Here is a 20,246-nt window from a genome sequence, read left to right on the forward strand (position 1 = left end):
CTCTTCCCCACTCCTTTTCTGGACGCGCAGTATTTATTCAGCCCATTCCCGAGAAAGGGAAGACAAAAGTCATTTTGGCGCCCCCTCACTCGCTCCTAATAAAGAGGACTCGGGGACTCTCCTGCGCTTCCAGAGCCAGCGATAGGAACCGAATCAGCGAGGGCGACAGCGCAACAATTGCGTTTCTGGCGGGTGTCAGAATTTTGCTCGGCCCCTTGCAATGTTTCCAAGGGAAGGTTCGTAGATTCGTGACCGTCCCTGGCAGGCGCCCAGCCCGGGACTTGGGGCTCCACTTACTATTGGCCAGCCGTCGGCGTGACGCGCAGGAGGCGGGGCCTCATCAGCTGTTTGCGGGATGCCCCGAGCGGACGTATTTTGGAAACAATACCGCGCGGTGCGCAGTGACCTCCTCCCGCGCTCGCCCGCCTGCTGCCGCTGCCGCCCCCGCTCGCTCCTCCCGCCTCCCGCCTCCCGCCGCAGCCTGGTGAGCGCCCGGGCAGCCGGGAGCCTAGCGGAGTTGGATCGCACCTCCTCGGGGAAGTGGGGAGAGGAGTCGCGCTGCGCGTGGGGGCCGGGGAAGGGTTGGGCTGCGGGGCGTGTGGGGTGACCATGAAGGACTGGGGCGCTGGGCTGCGGGAGTGGGGTGCAGAACCCACATCTAGGTGCACTGCTCCACGAGGCAACTTCGGGGTAGTAGCATTTGAGCGTCCAAGGAGTTGGGTCCAGGTGGGCGGGGGAACCTGCGGTGCACTATTGAGCCGACCTAGGCTCCCGAGAACTGCACGGCCTCTGGATCTTTGGGGTAGGACAGGGAGTGGTGGGGCATTCTGCCTCCCTGCGGAGTCTGAAGGCTCCTCTCCTTAACAGCTGGGCTTTTCCCCTCCTTCCCAATTGAGTCTGGGCGCCAAGCCCCCGAGTGTTCGTCACGCTGGACCCTGGCGCGGAGCCCTGGCATCACGACTCGGAAGCTGAGACTCTCTCCTGGAGTCACCCAGGTCTGCTGTGTGTTGTGTGCGTGCGTGCGTGCGTGTGTGTGTGTGTGTGTGTTACCAGACTTTCGCCCCTGTTGAGGTTCAGAGTGCGTGGCTACTGCCTTCTTGGAGGAAGAGGAGTCGTGTAAGTTCAGCATCCCTGTTAGAGCCTTTAGGGGCTCAGATGGCTCCAGCGAGCTTTAGTTCTCCTTGCTAGGAATAAAACCTTCCCTGGCAGTGCTCTCAGGGAGGGCCCTGCTCCTACCAGTTTGGACATCACCTCTTCAGCTCAGGGGTGGGGGAGAAGAGCGTCTCTACTGTATCCCACTTTACACTTGACTTTGCACCCCTCCCGAGGCTCCCACCTGCAGTTACTGTGGAGAGTGAGAAGGGTCTCCCCGGCTGGTAGAGCCACACCCTCTGGCTGCACCTCCCCCACTGTTCAGTCCAGGCAAGGGTTGAACTTTGGGGCTTTGCTGGGAGGGGGAGGGGGAGGTGACGGGCTTCAAAGGAAGAACCAAGACAATGACTCCTGCATGTGATTGGCTTTGGAGGGCCCCTTCTTAGGTTGGGATTGCCAGCTTGCTGAGAGGAGGTTGAAGGGCAGAAGGAGAGCCCCTGCCAGGTGACTGGCAGGACAGCTTTTGGTCCTTTCAGCAGGAAACTTTGTTTCCTGGTGCGGATAAGCTGGAATTCTCCCACCCCTCTTTGGGAAATACTGTTCAAAGAACACCAGGTGCCTGTTTTGCCATCCAACTAGGCATCTCACTCTCCAGGGAAGAGGGCAGAGATAGGCAAGGACTAGATGGGATGGAGGGACTGTTGAAGAATGCACCTCAGAGACAGCTTGCATTTGGGAAAGCCAGGATTTCTGAATTTAACTTTACCAACCCATATACCATTTGGCTTGTTCTTCAAAGGCAAGAGATTTGAGAGACAAAATTCTCAGGGGATCTCTAATTAAATCTGGCAGTGACAAACATTGTCTCTCTAACCATTCAGGTGGTTGTTGCTTCTGGCTGCCCAGGGGTGCTAAGGGGTTCCTAGTGTGTGTGAAGGGGGCTAGGTTGGGAGCTCAAGACGCCGGGTGGCTCTAAGCTCAGACTTCCAAAAGACATCAGGTGGAGCAAGAGGAACTTCTTTGTCACCAAGAAACTCATCAACAACCTGAGTAGTATAGGCAGTGAGTGAGGTCACAGAGAAAGGGCTGAATTTCACTTCCTTCTTGTGAGGCATGTTGTACCAATCTCAGGTTCAGCACTGGTAGGAATGGTAGGCTAGCTATGGGGAAAGATTTGAAGCCTTGGAGACTAGTGAGCAAACAGCTGGGGGAGGCTGGCCACTTTGCTGAATGCTGGACCTATCTTCTAGGCCAAGCTGTGGTGGGCAGACAGCTCTATTCTGCTGAGAGGATAGCTGCAATGCCTAACTTGGGTCTTTCTCTCTTCTCTCCCAGGACACACCAAGGAGCCTGTTTGTTGTGTTGAGCAAGCCAGGGGGTGGAGACTAGAATAGATGGGCAGCTGGGCGGGGCTTTGCGCGTTTGGAGGGAACCTGGCTGCCCTAGTATTGCTGGCTGTCTTTTGTTTTTACTGCTGAGCCTGGAGCTCAGCTCTGACTTGGTGGTTACTCCCCAGGGCAGTGAGAGAGAGGGAGGAAGAGAGAGAGAAAGAGAGGGAGAGAGATAGTGAGAGATAGTTGTGAGCACTTTGCGTACAGCCAGTCACAGCACTTTTCTGCCCTCCCACAGCTACTCAGAGGCTGGTCTTGTTGACATTTCCCCAGGTACCCTGAGTGCTTGTAGCCGCTGATCATACCTCTGCTATTGCTCAGAGTCCGTAGCAGTCAAACTTCATGATTGTGACCAGCTGGATCAGAAAAGGTTGAGGGGAGGGTAGCTCTGGGTGGGCTCAGGAAAGAGGTGTAGAGAGGCCTTGGACAGTGAGGCAGTCCACATCTGGGGGTGGGTGTTACTCTTTGCAGTGCTTTATCATCAGGGTTATCTGTTATCAGTACCTTGCCCCACTTCCCTAAATAAGGGAGACCAAGGAAGAAGGAAGGGGAAGGGAGGACTCCCACTCCAGGGTTGGTCTAGGTGGGCACAGCATCCTGGATGCCTTGTTACTCCCTAACAGGGGAGATGGAGCCACCTCAGTGTGTGGAGGAGCTGGAGGATGATGTGTTTCAGCCAGAGGATGGGGAGCTGGGGACCCAGCCTGGGAGCTTGCCCTCTGCTGACCTGTTTGCCCAGAGCCAGTTGGACTGCCCCCTCAGCCGTCTGCAGCTCTTTCCTCTCACCCACTGCTGTGGCCCTGGGCTTCGACCCACCAGCCAGGAAGACAAAGCCACCCAGACCCTCAGTCCAGCCTCTCCGAGCCAGGGTGTCATGTTGCCTTGTGGGGTGACTGAGGAACCCCAGCGACTCTTTTATGGTGAGTGCTCTTAGCCTCAGGACTCCTCCCATAGAGACTGGGGGAAAAGAGGGGACTTTCCCTCCCCAAACCTGCTCGTTGCTATTTCCTTCCCCAAATTGAGCAGCAGGGGCTATTGATTCCTCAACTCTCACCTGCTGCCCTTCTGCTTGTCATTGCACCTTGTCTGTGCTCCTTGGGCCCCAAGAAGAGCAAATTGCCCTGCCATTATATCTGTTCTTTTTTCCCTTTCTGGAGGGATTCTTGGTCCATGGTGTCTCCTTGGGTTGGAAAGAGGGTACCTAGGCCTTGGCTTTTACATACTGCGGCCTGTTGAGTGGCCCAGACTTTTGTGTCCTGGTAGTGATGTACTTTCTGTAAAGTAGCTAGTGTTGCCCTAGAAAAGGTTGGGGGATCTGTGACTCACTGTTGACACTGAAGGGGAAAACCCAGCCCCTTCTGGGAGGGAAGGTTCCTGAAGGTGACCCCCAATTGTCACTTGGGACTTTCTGCACTTGGAAGGGGAACTGGAGAAAGAAGTTGGGACTTCCTGGGCTTCATGCCAGCAGAGGGGCTGTTTCCAAGGCTCAGTCAGACAAGACCCCTTCATTTGTGGACTTAAATGGTTTGTTTTATGAGCAACATGCTGTCCTCTGGCAAGAGGGCAGGGTTAGACACTGTTTTCTTCTCTTAGTGTAATAGCTTATGGAGGGAGAGAAAGGGGTTGGAGGCTATCTTGCTGGATCTGAAAGACAGATTGAGGAGATGATGCAGTTATTCCCAGATGGAGCTGCCCTGTGGGGCAATTCTGGCCTATCAGTTCTGGCTGGAGTCAGAGAAGATGAATAAGGTAGGCAGGTGGGCAGGACAGTGAAAAGGAGGGAAGAGGTGCACCAGCGCCCCTAGCGGCAGCTGTGTTGCCAGCACTTGGTCTCACCTGGGACCGCCTCCGGAGAGGAACTTGGCTATTCTGTGGGTCTGAGGAGTTTGCTCTCCCTAGTTTTTATACCACTGCCCAGAGCTTCAAGACCGGAGACCAGCCTTCCTCTGCTGCACTAAAAAGTGAAAACACTTTTTGGTTTTCTCTTTTTCTGTCTCTTGCTTTGCTCAACCCAGGAACTCTGGAGAGCTGCCTCTATTCTTTTCCAGAGAAGAGTGTAAACCTGCTACTACATGAATAATAAATTATGGTCAAGCATAGCTTGGTAAATAAGGACAAGTGCACCCACATGTATTACCTTTGCCATGACACTGCTAGTGAACAGAAGTGAAGGGAAGGCTGGGACCATTTCCATTAATTTTTATATACTCAGGCAACAGGCAAGTCAGGTTGTCCAAATTTTGGCAGAGTGCCCTGATAAAGGCCTCAGCCCCAGGTCCCAGCCAGGAGTGTTGGGTATGGGAGGAAGGGACAGTCATGGAGAATGCTGAGATGTGGGCCCTCTGTCTTTGCAGGCAATGCTGGCTACCGGCTCCCTCTCCCTGCCAGTTTCCCTGCAGGCTTGCCCCTTGGCGAGCAGCCTCCTGAAGGGCTGTGGCAACATCGAGCAGAGATACAGATTGCCAGAAAGCTTCAGTGTATTGCAGACCAGTTCCATCGGCTTCATATGCAGCAAGTAGGCATGGGGCCTTCGGGTGGGGGCTGGGGGTTGAGTCTGCTTGGGTTGGGGAGCTGGGGCCTGCCTTAGCAACTCTGTCTCTGCCAGGCCTCAAGGATATGGCCCCAGAGTTCTGGCCTTGGCTATTGTGATTCCTGAGGACTGGATGGGCCCTCATCTCTGAGCTCCAAGTTGGTTATCTGCCCACTTTCAGCTCAGGCTCCAGAAGAGTGGTTTTTTGGGAGATGCTATAATCACTCCCTCCCAGGGAATGGGATAGCTTTTTGCAGCCTTGCTTGACAAATTGTGTCTTCTTGAAGCCCAGGTTGGAAGAGTGTCCCTCACAGACCTAAAAGGGAGATTTTCAGGGTGCTGCAGTGAAACTGGACAGTTAGGTGCAGTGGGAACGAAGTAACCACGGCAGAGGGATGGGCCTGAGTGGGGGAAAGCGGTGGAACCGGTTGTAACCTGACACTTTCCAGCTGGGGAGCCGCTCCTCATTGTCTCTGTCTGGGAACTGGGGCCTGGGACTCTGGAGAGTGTACCTCAGAGAGTCTCTCCAGACTGGCAGCCAGGCGCTTGGCCTGGTGCTTGGCCGGCAGCCTGGCACCAGCCCCGCCAGGGCGGGACATCGCGTGTCAGTCGAGCATGTGGCAGAGTCCATCAACAAAGGCGGCGGCTGGCAGGCTCGTGCTGGAGCAGCCCTCCGTGCCATGGGCCGGAGGCTGCCCTGCTCTGTAGCCCTGTCTGGGCGGCCCCCAAGCACTTAACCCTTCCTCTCTGGTCTGGATTTCTGGACAGCCGCCAAGACAGGGAGAGAAGCCTGAGGCTGATCTGTGCTAGTACAACCACCTTCGAGGCATGCCACGTGGAAGTGTGCACATTCGCTACCTCTGGGACAGTGTCCCTGGCCCAGCAAGATCTGTGCGTGTGTGCGTGCGTGCTTGTGTGTGTGTGTGTGTGTGTGTTGTCTGTCTGGAAATCAAGAGAATAAATAACACCATGATCAGTCAGACTCTGAGTTACATGGGTCACTTCGGATGACAAGAGGAGAGTTATCAGTAGTAGTAGGTTTGACTTAAGGATTTTGGGTCTCCTGAGAACAGGCCATTGGCGGTTAGATACGGTTAGTGCCTTCTGCCAAGGAGTTCTGAGGGAAATTTTGGTCTAGAAGTGGTCCCGGTAGGCAATCCCAGTCCCTTAGAGATCAGGAAGGGAGGGTGGCCCTGTGCTGAGATAATAAGGCAGCCTGGCCTTGTCTTCTGGCCCCAAGCTTCAATCTCTAGTCCCTCCTTTGATTGTTCTGTGGAAACTTGGCCTAGAGTTTTCCCTCAGGCATGTGTGGACTCACTCTGATTCTTGATTTCTTTCTCTTGGCCTCCTTCCTACCCATTCACTCTATTCTGCTTACACAGGCCAATGGCTGAGCCTAGCTCACATCTTCCAGTCCTAGTGCTAGAGCTGATAAAGGACACAGTGGCTGTGAGTCTCCTAGACTCATCTAGAGAACTGCCTGGAAACCTGCTTTCTTCATTCCCAGCAGACCAGACCTGGTCTCTCTTAACAGGTGTTTCCCAGAATATTCCCCCATCCCTGAAGGTTTGGGAGCAGGCGGGGAGGACAGGACTAGACCACAGCCCAAGGCCTTTTCTTCCTGACTCAGTCATGAACAGGAGGAAGTGGCCCTGGTTCCAATGTCTGACCCTGTTCTTTGCTGCTTGGCATCATTTATTTACCTTAGTCGAGGGCTGCTGCTTTGAAGGCTTGGTTCAGCTCTAGACAGGGTACTGTCCTCTCAGACAGAGCCACCCCAGCTGGGAGGAGGAAGGGCAGAGCTGCAGGAGAACTGACTGTAGGAGAGCCTTCTTGCTCTGCTCCCCACCTCATACAGGCTCCTGAGTTCTCTGTGCCCCTCATCTACCTGCCCTCTACCTACTTCTTGTATCTTGCAGTGGCAGGAAGTTGGCCAGTGAAGCCTCTCTAGCCCAGAGCTAACTTTCCCAAATTTTCCATTACAAAGAACCAGGCTTTTTGTCTGTGGAGTCCTCTTGCTTTTAACCCCCTCCTCCCCACTAACCCTGCTGTCAGACCTTCACCAGGAGCTCACCCTGCGGGAAAAGCTAGAATAATGGCCACAGGCAGGTGGAGCACTGGCACTCATAGGACCTTTCCTCGGCTGGTTTTAAGTGAATCACTGGGGAGCATTTGAGATCTTGCTCCCCGATATACGATATACGTTGTCAGTTTGACTTAAACTCTTTAAAAAATTTTTTGAAAAGTGAGTCCTTTTCTGAACTCAATTATTATATAAACTACAGTCAGATATTTCTAGAAAGTACTGTTGGCACTTTATTATTATCCTTTACCTTCTTTACCTACATTATTATCCTTTACCTTCTTTCCCTATTCCCTTCCCTCATCTTTGCAGACAGAGAAACTGAGGCACTAGGAAGGAAGTGGTTTAGGGTTAAGTCTCTAGGCTTTGAGTATAAAGTCAGAAAACCCAGGTTTAAATACCAGTTTTGCCGCTTACTAGCCTTTGGGAAGTCACTTGACCTTGCCAAGCCTATTTCCTCTTCTGTAAATTTGAGCTACTACCACAGGATTTTACTGTAAAGATTAAGTGAGAAAATAACTATGAAAATTCCAGGCACACAGTAGGTATTCTTTAATGCTTGTTTCCTTCTGTCTCTCTATAATCCTGGTTAGCCTTCACATTCCCCATCCTACCTGTCATGCTGATCCCTGAGTTTCCTGTCACCCTGTCCAGAGAAATCAGTGTCCAGGCTGTTCAGCTGTGGGGCTTGGCCTTGTACAGTCTCCTCAGAGAGTGATGTCATTCCCCGTTATTGTAGGCTGAGTTTAGGGAGCCACGAAAGACAACCCAGAGGCAGTAAGAAGTTGAAGGGGCCTGGCAATCCCCTTTCTCCTCAGATCTGGGATGGTGTCCCAAGGCCAGACAGTGGCCATTGGTCCCTGAGTCCTATAGGAGGTATGAGCTCTGCCTTTTGTCCTTGGTTATGGACCTCAGTTATTCTTTTTCTGTTATCAGGGGAAGGCTTCTCTGTAGGACATGTGGAGCAGAAGAAGTGGGTGATGGGTAGTGTGTTTGTTACAAGGTGATATTATGGCAAATTGAGTGCATCAGTGTGACCCCAGATTGGAAAGATTGCAAATTCTCTGGGTGTCAGTTTATGCTGGTCATAAGCCCTCCCAGCATATTTCTTAAGGAGCATTCGGTGTGGAGGTCTAGCCCGGTTACTCGGATGATCAGTTCAGGGTGGCTCCTCTGGACTGGAATGGAATTGGAGGCAGAAGATCAGTATCAGCGAGGTGCTCGCTGTTGGCTCTTTGGGTCTGCAAAGCAGCAAGAGAGTTGAAGGCAGAGTGGGTACAGGTAAAAGCCTTTCCAAACCTGGTCACATACCCACCTTTCTTTGGCTGCATCTGGAGCGGAAGGTTTTCCTTTTTGTTCCTCTTCGAGCCACCAGCTGCAGTAGGTGACCTCTCGTGGTCTGCTGACCGTGGCCTACCTTGACTCATGCTCTGTGAGGATGCCCTGGTGTTTCCATGTTCATCCAGCTCCTGCAGGGAAGAGGAGGTGCAGGTTTGCCTCCTCACTGAGCTCCTGGCTGGCTGCTCTGGTCAGAACGGGTGAGTCCCAGCTTCTTTCCATTCCCCCTGGCATGGTCTCCTCTGGCATGAGCCTAAGATTGGACAGTAACTGGTGTTCCCTCCCCTTTGAAAAGTCTCTTGTCCCCGTAGAACCATCTTGAAATTTGTGGGCAACGTCAAGAAGCCAAGAATCCTAAAAAAAAAAACAAAAACAAAAACCCAGCTACTGTAGACGGTTGAGTGAGTAAAGCTACAGGAGGGTTGGAATTCTTTGTGTTGGAAATGGCTTCTTCACTTGGACCAAGAGTGGTTCCATTCAGAACAGTTGGATTTGGAAATTCCCTGAATAGTAATTAGACTTTCTGGAAAATAAAATCTGAGAAAAATTTTAGTCACTCATTTGAAACCACCTGCACTATCACAGGAGGGATCCTAGACTTCGAGACACATCTAGGTTCAAATCCCAGCTTTGTCACTTATGAGTACTATGTTCATAGGCAAATCATTTATCTTCTCCGAGCCTCGGTTTCTAATGCTTACCTTACAGAGTTGATGTGAAAGCCCTTTGGAAATTTTAAGACGTATACCTATTACAGTATGAACAGTTTGACACTTTTGGAAATGTGTTAAAAGGTGACTTTAGGATTTCGCTTGGACTTGCCTTTATTCTTGGCGAGCTTTTTTGGACGTTGTACCCAAGGTGGTGTTTGCATGGTTTATTAACTAGCAGCTTCTCTGCCAGCAGCCTGGATCCTTTGTTCAGGGACACTGACTGCTTCCGGACCCTTTGGGATGCTCTCCTTGTTGGCGAGTGGTTTTCTGGAGCTCAGACTGTGGCTAGTGAGGTTGTTCAGGCTCTAGATGGAGCAGCCCTGGGCAGGAGCCCCAGAAATTAGCCCTAAAGTGAGAAGGGTCCCCCAAAGAGCCAGTCTTTGTCCCAGGAATGAGAGGTCCACCTAGGACAGTGCCTGGGAAGAGCAAGGCTGGGGGAGGGGCTGTGGAAAGCTGCTGTGCGTGTGAGAGCCAGTGCTGGGGCTTGGGGGCCCTGTGTTTGCTCTGTGGCTGGCTCTGTTTATATCGCTCGCTATATTTAGCTTCTGAGTCATCAGCGTGGCTGACTAGAAGCAGAGTTCCCCACACAGCTCTGCACCTGACTACTCTCTCTTCCAGGAGAAGGGCCTTGTGGTTCCGGACAGTTCATTCCCTCCCCAGCAAGGCAAGCCGTGGGGATGGGAGTTGGATTTTTTTTTTTTCCCCTAGGGGGAGGGGGAATGATGAGGGGAAGGATTTGGGGGAGGCACTAGAAAATGAAAGCTAAAGAAAAAAATGTCTGATTTGCCTTTTGATCCATGTCTTGCAACCAAGAGGGCATGTTCCGTGACCAGAATGAAAGCAGTCAGTGTGTATGGCGAGGAGGGGGGTCCAGCCATCTTCCATGCTCAGCTTGTCTTGTCCTGTCCAGGGAATTGGTCCCAGGTGGAACAAGAACAGCCAGCTGCAAAGGCCCCAGGTTAGGAGTTAGAGCTTTGGGGTTCCTACTACAGCCTTGTAGACCTACAAGAGACCTCCCCTCTCCTTGATCTCCTCTCTCCCTTGCCTTTGACCAGAGCACACACACCACTGTTTCCTTTCTGAGCTCTTAAGATGTTGCCTGATAGTTTAATGGAACTGTTTTCAGACTGAGGGACACCGAACCACAGAGCCGTCCTAGTGGGGAGCTGGGTAAGGGCCTCAGTAGTTCCTACCTCCAGGACATGAAAGTGAAAAGCAGGGCGCTGGGGCATGAGTGGTATGAACAGCCCTGTCCCTCATCCCCAGCATCCTGTGGCTGAAGACCTCCAGTTGTGTTTGAAGGCCTCCTCTTGTCTTTGATTGAGAATCTGCTGGCCCCAGGCTGCCCTTTTGCCATGGTGGTGTCCTGTGGTTACAACATCCTCTTAGCACTGCTGGCTGGGCTGAGGAAGCTCTTGGCAAGGAATATTTTTTCCTTTTCCATTTGCCATTGCGTTGCTCATTCCTTGGGTGTCTGCATCAGGAGCATTCTGGAGCAGTGGGCCCACTGGGCTCGAAGAGGTGCCATGTGGGGTTTAGAATCCCTGGCTCAGCTTGGCAGCCTGGAATTCTGAGCCCAGCTACCTCTGGTTGCCATGGCCTATCTCGGAGAGAGAAGTCAAGGATTTCCAGAAGACTCGATGAGTCTGTTGAGAAGATAGCACTCCTGGATGGGCACTGTGAGCAGAGTATGTTGAAGGAAGAGCTCAGCAAAGCGAAGTGGGTGCAGGTTCCCCTTGTGCTCATCAGGAGGGATGAGCTTGCTCGGTGCAGCCACCAGGCCCCATGCTTTACATAGATTTTTCTCATTTGATCACCATAGCAACCTTGTACTTCTAGACCCCATTATTCCCATTTTATAGGAAACTGAGATCAGGAAAGGGAGATAGCATGCCTAGGTTACACTGTAAGTGGCTGAGCTGGGAGTCATACAGCTCTGATTGATCCTAAAACCATGGTCTTACCCCACCCAACCCTGCTCTTCAGCAAGCGCATCCCGGAAAGCTGAAAGCGAGGACACGATGAAGCTCCCACTTCCTGCCTGGACCCTGCTCTGCCTCGACCCTGCTCTGCCTCGACCCTGCTCTGCCTCTTGTCACACTTATTTCTATGTTTTTGCTTTTCTGTCCTTCAGATTGTAAAATAATTGAGAACAAGGTTTACGTTGCTCATCCTCATATTCTTTATAACTCTTAGTTCAGTTGGGTGCTTGATAAAAACTTGCTGAATTGAACAAAGGTATCTTCCAAGCTTCTTTCAAGTGAAATTTTCCTAAGGTCTCCCTTATCTCTGTGTTCCAGTTCTCAACGGCAGTGCCCTTCCCTTCAGCCTCACCAGGGTGGGTTCAGAGTCTGATGGCAGGGAGAGAAGAAGTAGGGAAACGTCACTCTATAGAGTGTGTCTCCTCATAAAGCAGAGTATATACAATTCTGCATTTTAAAGAAACTGAGCATGGTTTCAGAACATGATCTGAAGTCAAAATTTCAGATCAATTTTAGCTTTATTTCTGTTTGATCTTCAGTTAGCTCTGCCTCTGAAAGGTTTATTTTTTCTGGTCTACAGCATCCTTACTAAATAGTTAATGATCTGGAAATAATGTATTTAAACATACTAGGGGAGCAGTTCAACTGTGATTCATTTTGAAAAGTTAATACTATTTTCATAGTGTGAATAAACACTCTATAATATTTTAGTGAAAGAACATAGGTCTGAATAACCCCCCCTCTCAACTAATTTGCTTGAGGTAAATTTTCTGAGCCTTTGCTTCTCCATCTGCGTAATGGGAGTGATAATACCTGCCCTTCCCATGTCCCAGATGTTTGTGAGGAGCAAACAGAAAGATAGACGCACCCTGTTCTAAGTATGAGATATAATAAATTATCCATTTGGTGAATTTGCAGGGTTCTTTTAAAGCAGGGCCTCAGCATAGCCTCACTCCTTCTTCTAAGTCTTTGGGGTAAATCAGCTCTTGCTGGAACATTTGGAACACTGGTGACACAGAAAGTCCCCAGAGGGTGTGAATTGGATCTGAAGGGGAGAGGCAGAGGGAGATTCTTATCGGGGGAGCGCAGGGAACACTCTTTGTGTTTAGGGCAGAGGTCACGTGGGATGAAACAGAGTTTGATTTGTGTAATCCAACCATGTTGAACACCACAGCCAGCTCTTTAAAAAGGAAAAAAAAAAAAGCCTTTTACTAGTTGGGCCTCTCCCCAGGCAAGAGGCTGATACTATCACATCAAGAACATCTTTAGACCTGGCTAGACATCAGTGGTTCCTGGCCTCAGACAAGTGGATTATCTTGCAAGGCTGACTTTTCTGTAGTCAGTCCAATGTGTACTCGTTGAGTACCTGCTGTGTGTCCCTACATATTCCCTATTATACAGGATGAATGACCATTCAGTCACAGTGCCTTGCACACAGCAGGGGTGATTGGAATGGTTGTCTACTGACTGCCTTCATCCCCTGAGTTCAGCAAGGAAGTGGACTGAGTCAAAGAAACACCTTAGGCCTCTATGCCTGGTTTTGCTCTCTTTACTGAAGAGAATATTTTTATCCACCCTGTTAGAACCCCTTCCCTTAGGGCATTCACCTTTATTCTTCCCCTCCGTGCCTTAGTTCCACACTCTAGACTCCGAATTTGAGGGCTTCTGGTATCAGCTTAAATTCCCACCAGCTTCCCATCCCCTGTAGCCTAATCCCCCAGCCCTGAGGGTATCCTGACCATGCATTCTGGGAACCCCTATACTTTGCAGGTTCACGTACTTTGATGGGTGCTCTAGGCGAGTCTGGGAGAGCTGGGCCTTGCTCTGGGATTTGCATTCACTCATCTCAGGTTATGTGCTGGGTGCTGTGCCAAGTGTCCGAGAATCAGAAGCCAGACACACTCTTTCCTGGTTCCCCCTTCCTTCTCCCCTTCTCCACCCCTTCCCCTAGAAGGACCCATGTTCTCTGGCATTCTGGTGTCTTTGTGTACTTCATCCTGTTGGGTAAATGGTGATTTCCTTCCTCCTTACTGTTTCTCTCATTGGCCTCTCTTCAAGTCCTTTTTCTTTCCTTTCTAGTCAGGCCCTTTTGTTTAATTTTTTAAAAAATATTTTATTGTTGCCCCTCAAAATCAGGGCATTCTTTGATTCTCTTGGTGTGAGGCAGCTTGGTTTTCTTTCAGGAAAGGGCCTTTTGGTGGCTGCTTGTGGCAGGAGAAGGCTAAGTGGAATATGTGTGGCATCTGCTTGTGCCCGGAGAAAGGGCTGCTGGGACTGTAGATGGGTCCCCAGGCCTGCTCTTGCTGGTCTCATGGCTGCTGCAGCCGCCAACTTAACTCTCTGTACAGGCAGCCTGTTCTCCAGGCCCACCCAGACCCTCTACCAGGCTGACCGGATTCAGTTGTTGGAGCTCTGAGCTGTATTCCTAAAGATAATTGTGGATGACAAACTCCGAATTACCAAACCTGAGGGCTGGAAAGCACCTCAGTGGTTTCCAAATGCCTGTCTGTGGCCTGGCTGCCGTGGAACCACCTGGGCAGGATTTGCCCCTGGTCGGCCAAGTCATTACTCTGGGTGGAAGAGATTGAAAGAGATTGAAGAAAACACCAAATTATGGAGTGTTTTCTTCTAGGCTATAGAATCATGAATGATTTTATATTCTCCTCTGTAATTTCTTGTATTTTCCAATTTTTCTACAGTTAACATGTATTTGTGACTAAAATAGACAATAACTATTAGTTCTGATTTAAAAAATGTCACCCAGGGAGCTTGTACAATATAAAAATTCCTGGACCCCCTCTCTGAAGATTCTGACCCAGTTGGTATGGGTGGGACTCTGTATTTACAGCAGCACCTCAGTGGATTCTGTGACACAGTTTTGGGAACCTGCATTTCACTTATAAGGGAAGTGAGGACTCACAGACAGGCTGGTAGGAGACCCCAGCCTATAGCCAGGTCCTCTGATTTCTGGCCCAGAGCCTTCCTTGTGGATTCATGATCCCTGAGGCTTGTAGCAGGCAGAGGCATGGAACCTGGATCCTTCCTGAGGGTAGACCTGCACATAGGCCTGCCTGTGTCCCCCAGACCTCAGCCTTTCTGACAGCACTCTCTGGCCCACGGCTGCTTCTGGTACCCCAACACCCCCAGTGATGGGAGTGAGGGTACTGATTTGCCTTATTCTCAGAGACCTCAAGGCTCAGAAGGTTACCCAGGCATCAGGTGGCCTCTATTAAGGGAATCTGGGGGAGAAACTGAGTCATACAGAGATGGAATTAGACCAGGCCCCAAATCATAATATTGTGATTTCCCTTCCTTGGGCATTATGCTGTTTTGAGATGATTTAGAGAAGCAGAGACTAGAGGGTGAGATTTGGTATAAAGAAAGGTATATAGGGTGGCACCCAGAGCATAGTGACAATGGGTAAGGACATTGCTCTAAGGCGGGGGTCCCCATTCGGGCTGCACAGCAGGAGGTGAGCAGAGGGCAGGGGAGAAAACCTTCACCTGTATTTGCAGCTGCTCCCCAGCGTTAGCATCACCACCTCAGCTCCACCTCAGCTCATTAGGCATTAGATTCTCATAGGAGCACCAGTCCCTGGTGCCAAAAAGGTTAGGGACCACTGCTCTAGGGTCAGGTAGTCTGGGTTCAGTCCAGTCCCCGACACTTATTGGCTATGTGGCCTAACTCTTTCAATGATCTCATCTGCAAAATGAAGATGATAATATATACCTACCTCATAGGGTTGTTGAGAGGATGAAAGGAGTATAATGTATATAAAGCAGTGCTTCTCATACTGTAATATGTCCCAAATTCACCTGGGGATTTTGTTAAAGGTACACATTCTGATTCAGTAGGTCTGCATTTCTAATAAGCTCCCAGATGATGCCAAGGCTGCTGGTCCATGGTCCATACTCTGAGAAGCAGAGATGTAAAACACTCAGAACAGAGCCTAGCACACTCAGTGTTACTACTTTTGTTCTGATCACGGCTGTTATTGTTACTTGGCCTTTTCAAACAGGCACCTGAGGAGACTGGGAATTCCAGCAGACTGGCCTCTCCAGGGACCAGTCTCTTCCTGGATTCTCCTGTTCCACCACATGACCTTTGCACCTGTCTCGGGCAGCAGCTGGGGAGGAGAAGGGGCGGGTGCTCTGCCCAGCTGCCATGGGCCTGAGTCTTCAGGTTTGCAGCTGAGTCCATTTTCACGCTGCTTTACTCTAACCAGATTTTGTTAAGCCGGGTGTGTTTCCTCTTTTTACTCATCTTTGTTTACAAAACACAAGGAAGCCATCAGTCTCCCAGCCACAGTCTGCCAGGCCTCCTCTATGGTGCAGCCCAGTTTCCCTGCCCCTCCTAGCAGTAGCTGCCTCCACATTTCTGGGTGGTTTTCCAGGCTCCCTTCCACAGGGGAAAGAATACTATTGCCACAAGCATGGGGCATTCTGTTCTCCTGGGTTGGCAGGGTTCTGAGATCAGCCTCAGCTGACACCTTGCCTCTCTTCTCGTTGTGGCTCAAGGCAGAGTGAAAGGGAACCCAGCAACCACGTGGTTGCCCTGGGCCAGATGTACCTGCAAAGCTTTGGGAGTCCAGGAGATCTGGGCTCACTTTCCAGTTCTGCCACTGACTTACTCTATCCTCTTCCCATCTGACTAGGAGCCTCTTGGTGGGGGCCGGGGCTATGATTAAAGACAGTCCAAGAGAGGGCTCCAGCTCCCCCTACACTTCACATAAACGTGTCTGCTGCCTGGGCTGCAGCAGTAATCCGGGTCCAGCCTGTCCTGGCTCCTATCTGCACACTAAGTTTTTATTCCCCTGTCCACTGAGAACCCTGTAGAGAGGGCCCCAGCCCAGTCCCCCCAGCCCTGACAAAGAGAGAACAAAGACTGCCTCTTCCAGCACCCCTCAGTCCCCTCCTGGCCTCCACTGGCCCTGGGGAAATGGTACCTGTGTGGGCGGGGCACCAGCCACAATCCTGTGAGCCACTGACCCCTGACCTTTGCCCCCAGCTTCTCTGCCTGACAGTAGGACCTGGGATAACCTCCAGAGAGTAGTGCATTCTTTGTTTTTGTTTTGTTTTCAAGTATGTTCTTGCTTAACGTTTAATTGGCTCCAGTCAGTAGGAAAGCGTTCCAAGAGGGGTTATTTATGGCTTACTGTCAAGAGCAGCTATAAAAAGGGCAGCGCTGAGCTGGAGATGCTGGGAAGGGAGAGAGGGCGGGCGCACAAGAGTGTGTGTGTCTGTGTGTCTGTGAGTGTGCGTGTTTGCACTGGATGAAATCAGATTTTTGCTGCCTCAGCAGTGTGGTTTAAATTGAAGATTAACCCTTTGACCTTCACAGTGTCAAATCACTTGCAGATGGAGGCTCCCCTGTTTCCCCCTTGTTCTCTGTGTTACTTTGGAGTGGGGGGAGAGAGGGGAGCACTTCTTCTCTTTCTTTCTGAAGAAAGTTTGTTGTTCATGCAGCTGAGGTTTGAGGGGCTCAGGAGCCAATCTGATTAAAAGCAGCACTTGGCTAAACTCTGGAAAATCCTGCAAGCAGGGGAAAAAGTTTAATCCTCTTGTGCACAGTGTATAAAGAGCCTGGTCTTTTCTTTTTAATGTTAAAACTGTGATTGTTTTTGGAGAACTCAACTATCTCCCCCTCATCACCACTTCTCTTGTCCCCCCACCTCCTCAGTTTGCTATACTGATAGGATTAAAGTGCTGCCCCAGACATGTTGATCTTTTATTGGAAATGATAAGGAGTCGTCTAAGGCTGTGTTTAGGAGTCATGTTGATTTGTTTTTCCCTTTCAGCACCAGCAGAACCGAAATCGCGTGTGGTGGCAGATCCTCCTCTTCCTACACAACCTCGCTTTGAATGGAGATGAGAACAGGAATGGGGCAGGTCCCAGGTGAGGCTGGGCTGCCCTCTTCGAAAGGGGCACCACAGGAAGGACATCGGCGAGGACTGACACTTGACACTATGTCTTGTGAAATCGTTTTTTGTTTGTTTGTTTTTATTTTAAAAATGTATCTCTATGTGTACATAAGACATACCCATATGGGACTTCTTTCCCTGTTCAGGGCCTCGACCAGGAATGGGGGCCTTTGTCAAACACTGTTGAAGTAGAGGTCAATGTGTCTGACGGTGAGACCTCCCAAGGGCTCTGACAAGCAGATTCTTCTGCCAACAGCTGTTGAAGATGACCAGGTAGCGATGTCCTCTGGCAGGTGGACTATAGTTTTCCCACAGGAGCTTGGTTAAGAAATAGGAGACTGGATTATCAGACTCCTGGTTCCGCCAAACCTATCGGCCTTTTACTGTGGATGGGGCCAAGGTCCAGACGGTCACACTGTTTTAACCCCCCAAGGCCTCGGCCAGGGGCTTTCCAGCTGAGTGTGGCAACTTCATTAAGCCGGTCAGCCTACATCTGGGTTCTCATTTGGCCCAGCCAGTGCCTGCCCCCAAGGGCTCAGGGATTCTTGCCAGCCCCTGTCATCTGCAGCAGACCTCAGGGAGGGTTGGGTTTCTCCAAGGACTCCACAAACATGCCACGAAAGGAACCAAACTTCTGCATAGGCCTCAAATCTGACTTACTCCTACTTAGATGCCCCAGGATTGATCCTGAGGTACAGAACCACTGCCACCTCTGGCTTCCTGGATCTGGCTGGGTGTTAGCCATGGATGAGCCAAAAAGCCAATCAACATACAGTCACCAACAGCTTGTGCCTTTGTCGGTTCTTCTTTCCAAAGACCCAGCAGCAGACTGCGTTCCACCCCCAATATTGGCACTCTAGGGCACGAAGGGGCAGGATTGCAGTTGGACTGGGAAATGTGGTGGCCATCCCACCAATGAGTCAGCCCTTGGTTTCCTTAGAAACAACATACCTCCTCCTCCTTATCCCCATTCCTTTTTCACACCTAGTAAGATACAGGAAGAAGCCAGCATAGTGGCTTTGTCAGCTGAAATATGTCTTTTAGAGTAACAGACAATGATTAGAGTGCGGAACCGGCAAAGCTGGGTACACATTTCCTGTCTTCCTTCGGCTACCAGCTAGGCCAGAAGGGCATGCTCTGGAACTCAGCAGGTTCACAGCTGCCTCTGAACTTCTTCCTTTCTCTCCCTGCTGTGGCGCTAATGGAGAGAATTTAAAACAGCCAGTCTGCCAGCTCTGACAGCAGACACACGGAATCCGAAAAGACATAGACAATCTGGTTAACAGAATCTGTGAACTAGACACCTGGAAATTAAATAATTTTTGCATATATAAGAAAAGATAACATTGGTGCTAACAGGGAAGCAAGGCCCAAAGTAAAAATGGCCTTCCTGGGCAGAGAAGACCCCAGGGCTACCAAAGAAATTGGAAGAGTCCAGAGTAGGCTCTCAAATCTGAACAAGCCTGAGCTCTTCCAGTTCTGCAGAGAGGAGGTCTTCAGTACTGTGGCGGAAAGCATTGATCTTCTGGATATACAGTTGGGCAGGTTGTTCACTGCACAAGGGAACCTGCAGAGGAAAATAATGGAGGTTAAAATCCAGCCTGCACTCTGCTCACTAAGCTGTATGCCCTAGGGTAAGGAAGGCTATGTCTGCCTAGAAGAAGGGGTGCCTTTACTAATTTGCACGAAGACTGCCGTGTGGGTTCACAGTGGCCCTGAGGAGAAGGACTTGAGACTGTGAATAAGCCTTTGTTTTGTTCTGTTTGGATATCCTAGAGGTATTACCTCTTCTTGGCCAGAATTATATTCTCAGGGTGTGTACCATGGTTTGTCTGCTAAGAAGATGGGTTCCCGCTTATAAGGAGCCCAGGGAACAGGTATGAAGACTGGCTCTGGGGCACACTGACGGTTGTGAAATCCAGCCTTCCCTGTGTGTCTCCATACCATTATGATGTGCATAAGACATGGTGTTTTCCCTTCTCCTGGACCAAGGCTGTGTCAGGCAGACTGCTGGTAGACGCTTGAGTGGAACATAAAAGAAAATCAGGATTATTTCTACCAACCATTTTTAAAACCTCTTGGCAGACCTTCTACCTGAGCTGAGTAAGAAAGCAAATAAATGGTTTAGACTTTGGTGCTGAGGCAAAGCCATCAGCTTCAGGGACCCTGCCAGGCCCAGGAGGGATGCCCTGTGGCCTGTCCTGAGAACTGAGCCCAGAGTTTGACAAGCCCACCTGAACATTGAGCCTGGGACCGGCTGGAGTGTGGTTTGACTGCACTATCTCCGTCGTCTGTGCAGCCAAGAAGTAACTCACTATCCTAAGCAAGCCAGGACAAAACTTAAAACCTCCCTCCTTCCCCTCCCCCAGAAAACCCTGGAGGTTACTGGCAGAATAGCCCCAGGAAGGAGAGAGGTTCCTCCTGGCTGGCTGTTGTTAATTGGCCTAGTGATGTAGACTGGCTCCTTCCCCCTCTGCCTGGTGTGCTGGTCTGAACATTCCTCAAGTCCAGCCTCAGGAGACATATCCCTGCCCCTGGGCCCCGCTCCCCACCCCCCCAGCCCCAGAGGTTTGTCTGTCTCCAGTGAGGGGGCGGAGAATCAGATTTAGAGGGAGGGAGAACCTTGGGTCCTGACCTGTAACCAACTGAAGACTTGTGGAGCTCTTGTGGTTTGCTGAGGGTGGGGGTGGGAGAGGGACTGGAAACCTCCTTTCCCATTGTAGAAATGCCCTGGAGGAAGGGAAGCCTGCTATTCAGGGTCAAAACAGGCCTTCCAATTCAGAGCCCCAGAGTAGGGGTTTCTGGAAGCCTGTAGACAGACTGGGGAGGGAACCCCCCAGGCCAGACGTCTGACTCCCCCAGCCAGTTGGAGGACTGGGCCTGGCTTCTCTGCCTGCTTCAAAGCCTGGGCTACTGGAGAGCTGCCCCCATGGCCTTCTCTTGCTCAATCTGAGGCAGAAAAAGATTACCTCCCAGTGACCTCTCCCAGCCCCTAGGGGAATGGGTCTGTGTGTAGAGCTTATGTGGCAGGCATATTCTGAGTGCTCAAAGGGGCCCAGCTGACTTGTCTCACTGTCCCTAGTGGCCAAGCCCTGTCTGAGTGTGGCTCTAGCCTGGGCATGGCAGGGAGGGGGTTGATTAAGATGGTCCAGCCAGGGCCTCCATCAGCCTGAAGTCTTCCCAGAAGGAGGCTGGG

At 50.9% G+C, this 20,246-nt stretch overlaps 1 protein-coding gene across 6 annotated transcripts; it reads left to right on the plus strand.

Moving 5' to 3' along the window:
• Positions 1-334: 334 nt before the first annotated feature.
• On the plus strand, positions 335-19,106 carry BMF (Bcl2 modifying factor). Of its 6 annotated transcripts, XM_039843913.1 has the most exons (7): positions 335-484; positions 868-995; positions 2,428-2,853; positions 3,107-3,403; positions 4,838-4,998; positions 16,927-17,024; positions 17,197-19,106. In XM_039843913.1, exons 3-7 carry the CDS (start codon positions 2,826-2,828, stop codon positions 17,240-17,242), a joined length of 630 nt encoding a protein of 209 aa, XP_039699847.1. In that variant the 5' UTR covers positions 335-484; positions 868-995; positions 2,428-2,825; the 3' UTR covers positions 17,243-19,106. The 6 variants fall into 6 exon arrangements, with proteins under 6 accessions (XP_039699847.1, XP_039699849.1, XP_039699850.1 ...); XM_039843915.1 differs by lacking the exon at positions 2,428-2,853 and having other exon boundaries at positions 336-484; XM_039843916.1 differs by lacking the exon at positions 2,428-2,853 and having other exon boundaries at positions 348-484; positions 897-995.
• Positions 19,107-20,246: the final 1,140 nt, after the last annotated feature.

Source organism: Pteropus medius, unplaced genomic scaffold (genome assembly GCF_902729225.1).
Source record: "Pteropus medius unplaced genomic scaffold, Ma_sr-lr_union100, whole genome shotgun sequence".
NCBI classification, from domain to species: Eukaryota; Metazoa; Chordata; class Mammalia; order Chiroptera; family Pteropodidae; genus Pteropus; species Pteropus medius.

Coding starts and splice junctions, on each gene's coding strand:
- BMF (XM_039843913.1), top strand. CDS start 2,826: ATGATTGTGACCAGCTGGATCAGAAAAG. Junction 3,404..4,837: donor ACCCCAGCGACTCTTTTATG/GTGAGTGCTCTT, acceptor CTGTCTTTGCAG/GCAATGCTGGCTACCGGCTC. Junction 17,025..17,196: donor AGGAATGGGGCAGGTCCCAG/GTGAGGCTGGGC, acceptor TTCCCTGTTCAG/GGCCTCGACCAGGAATGGGG.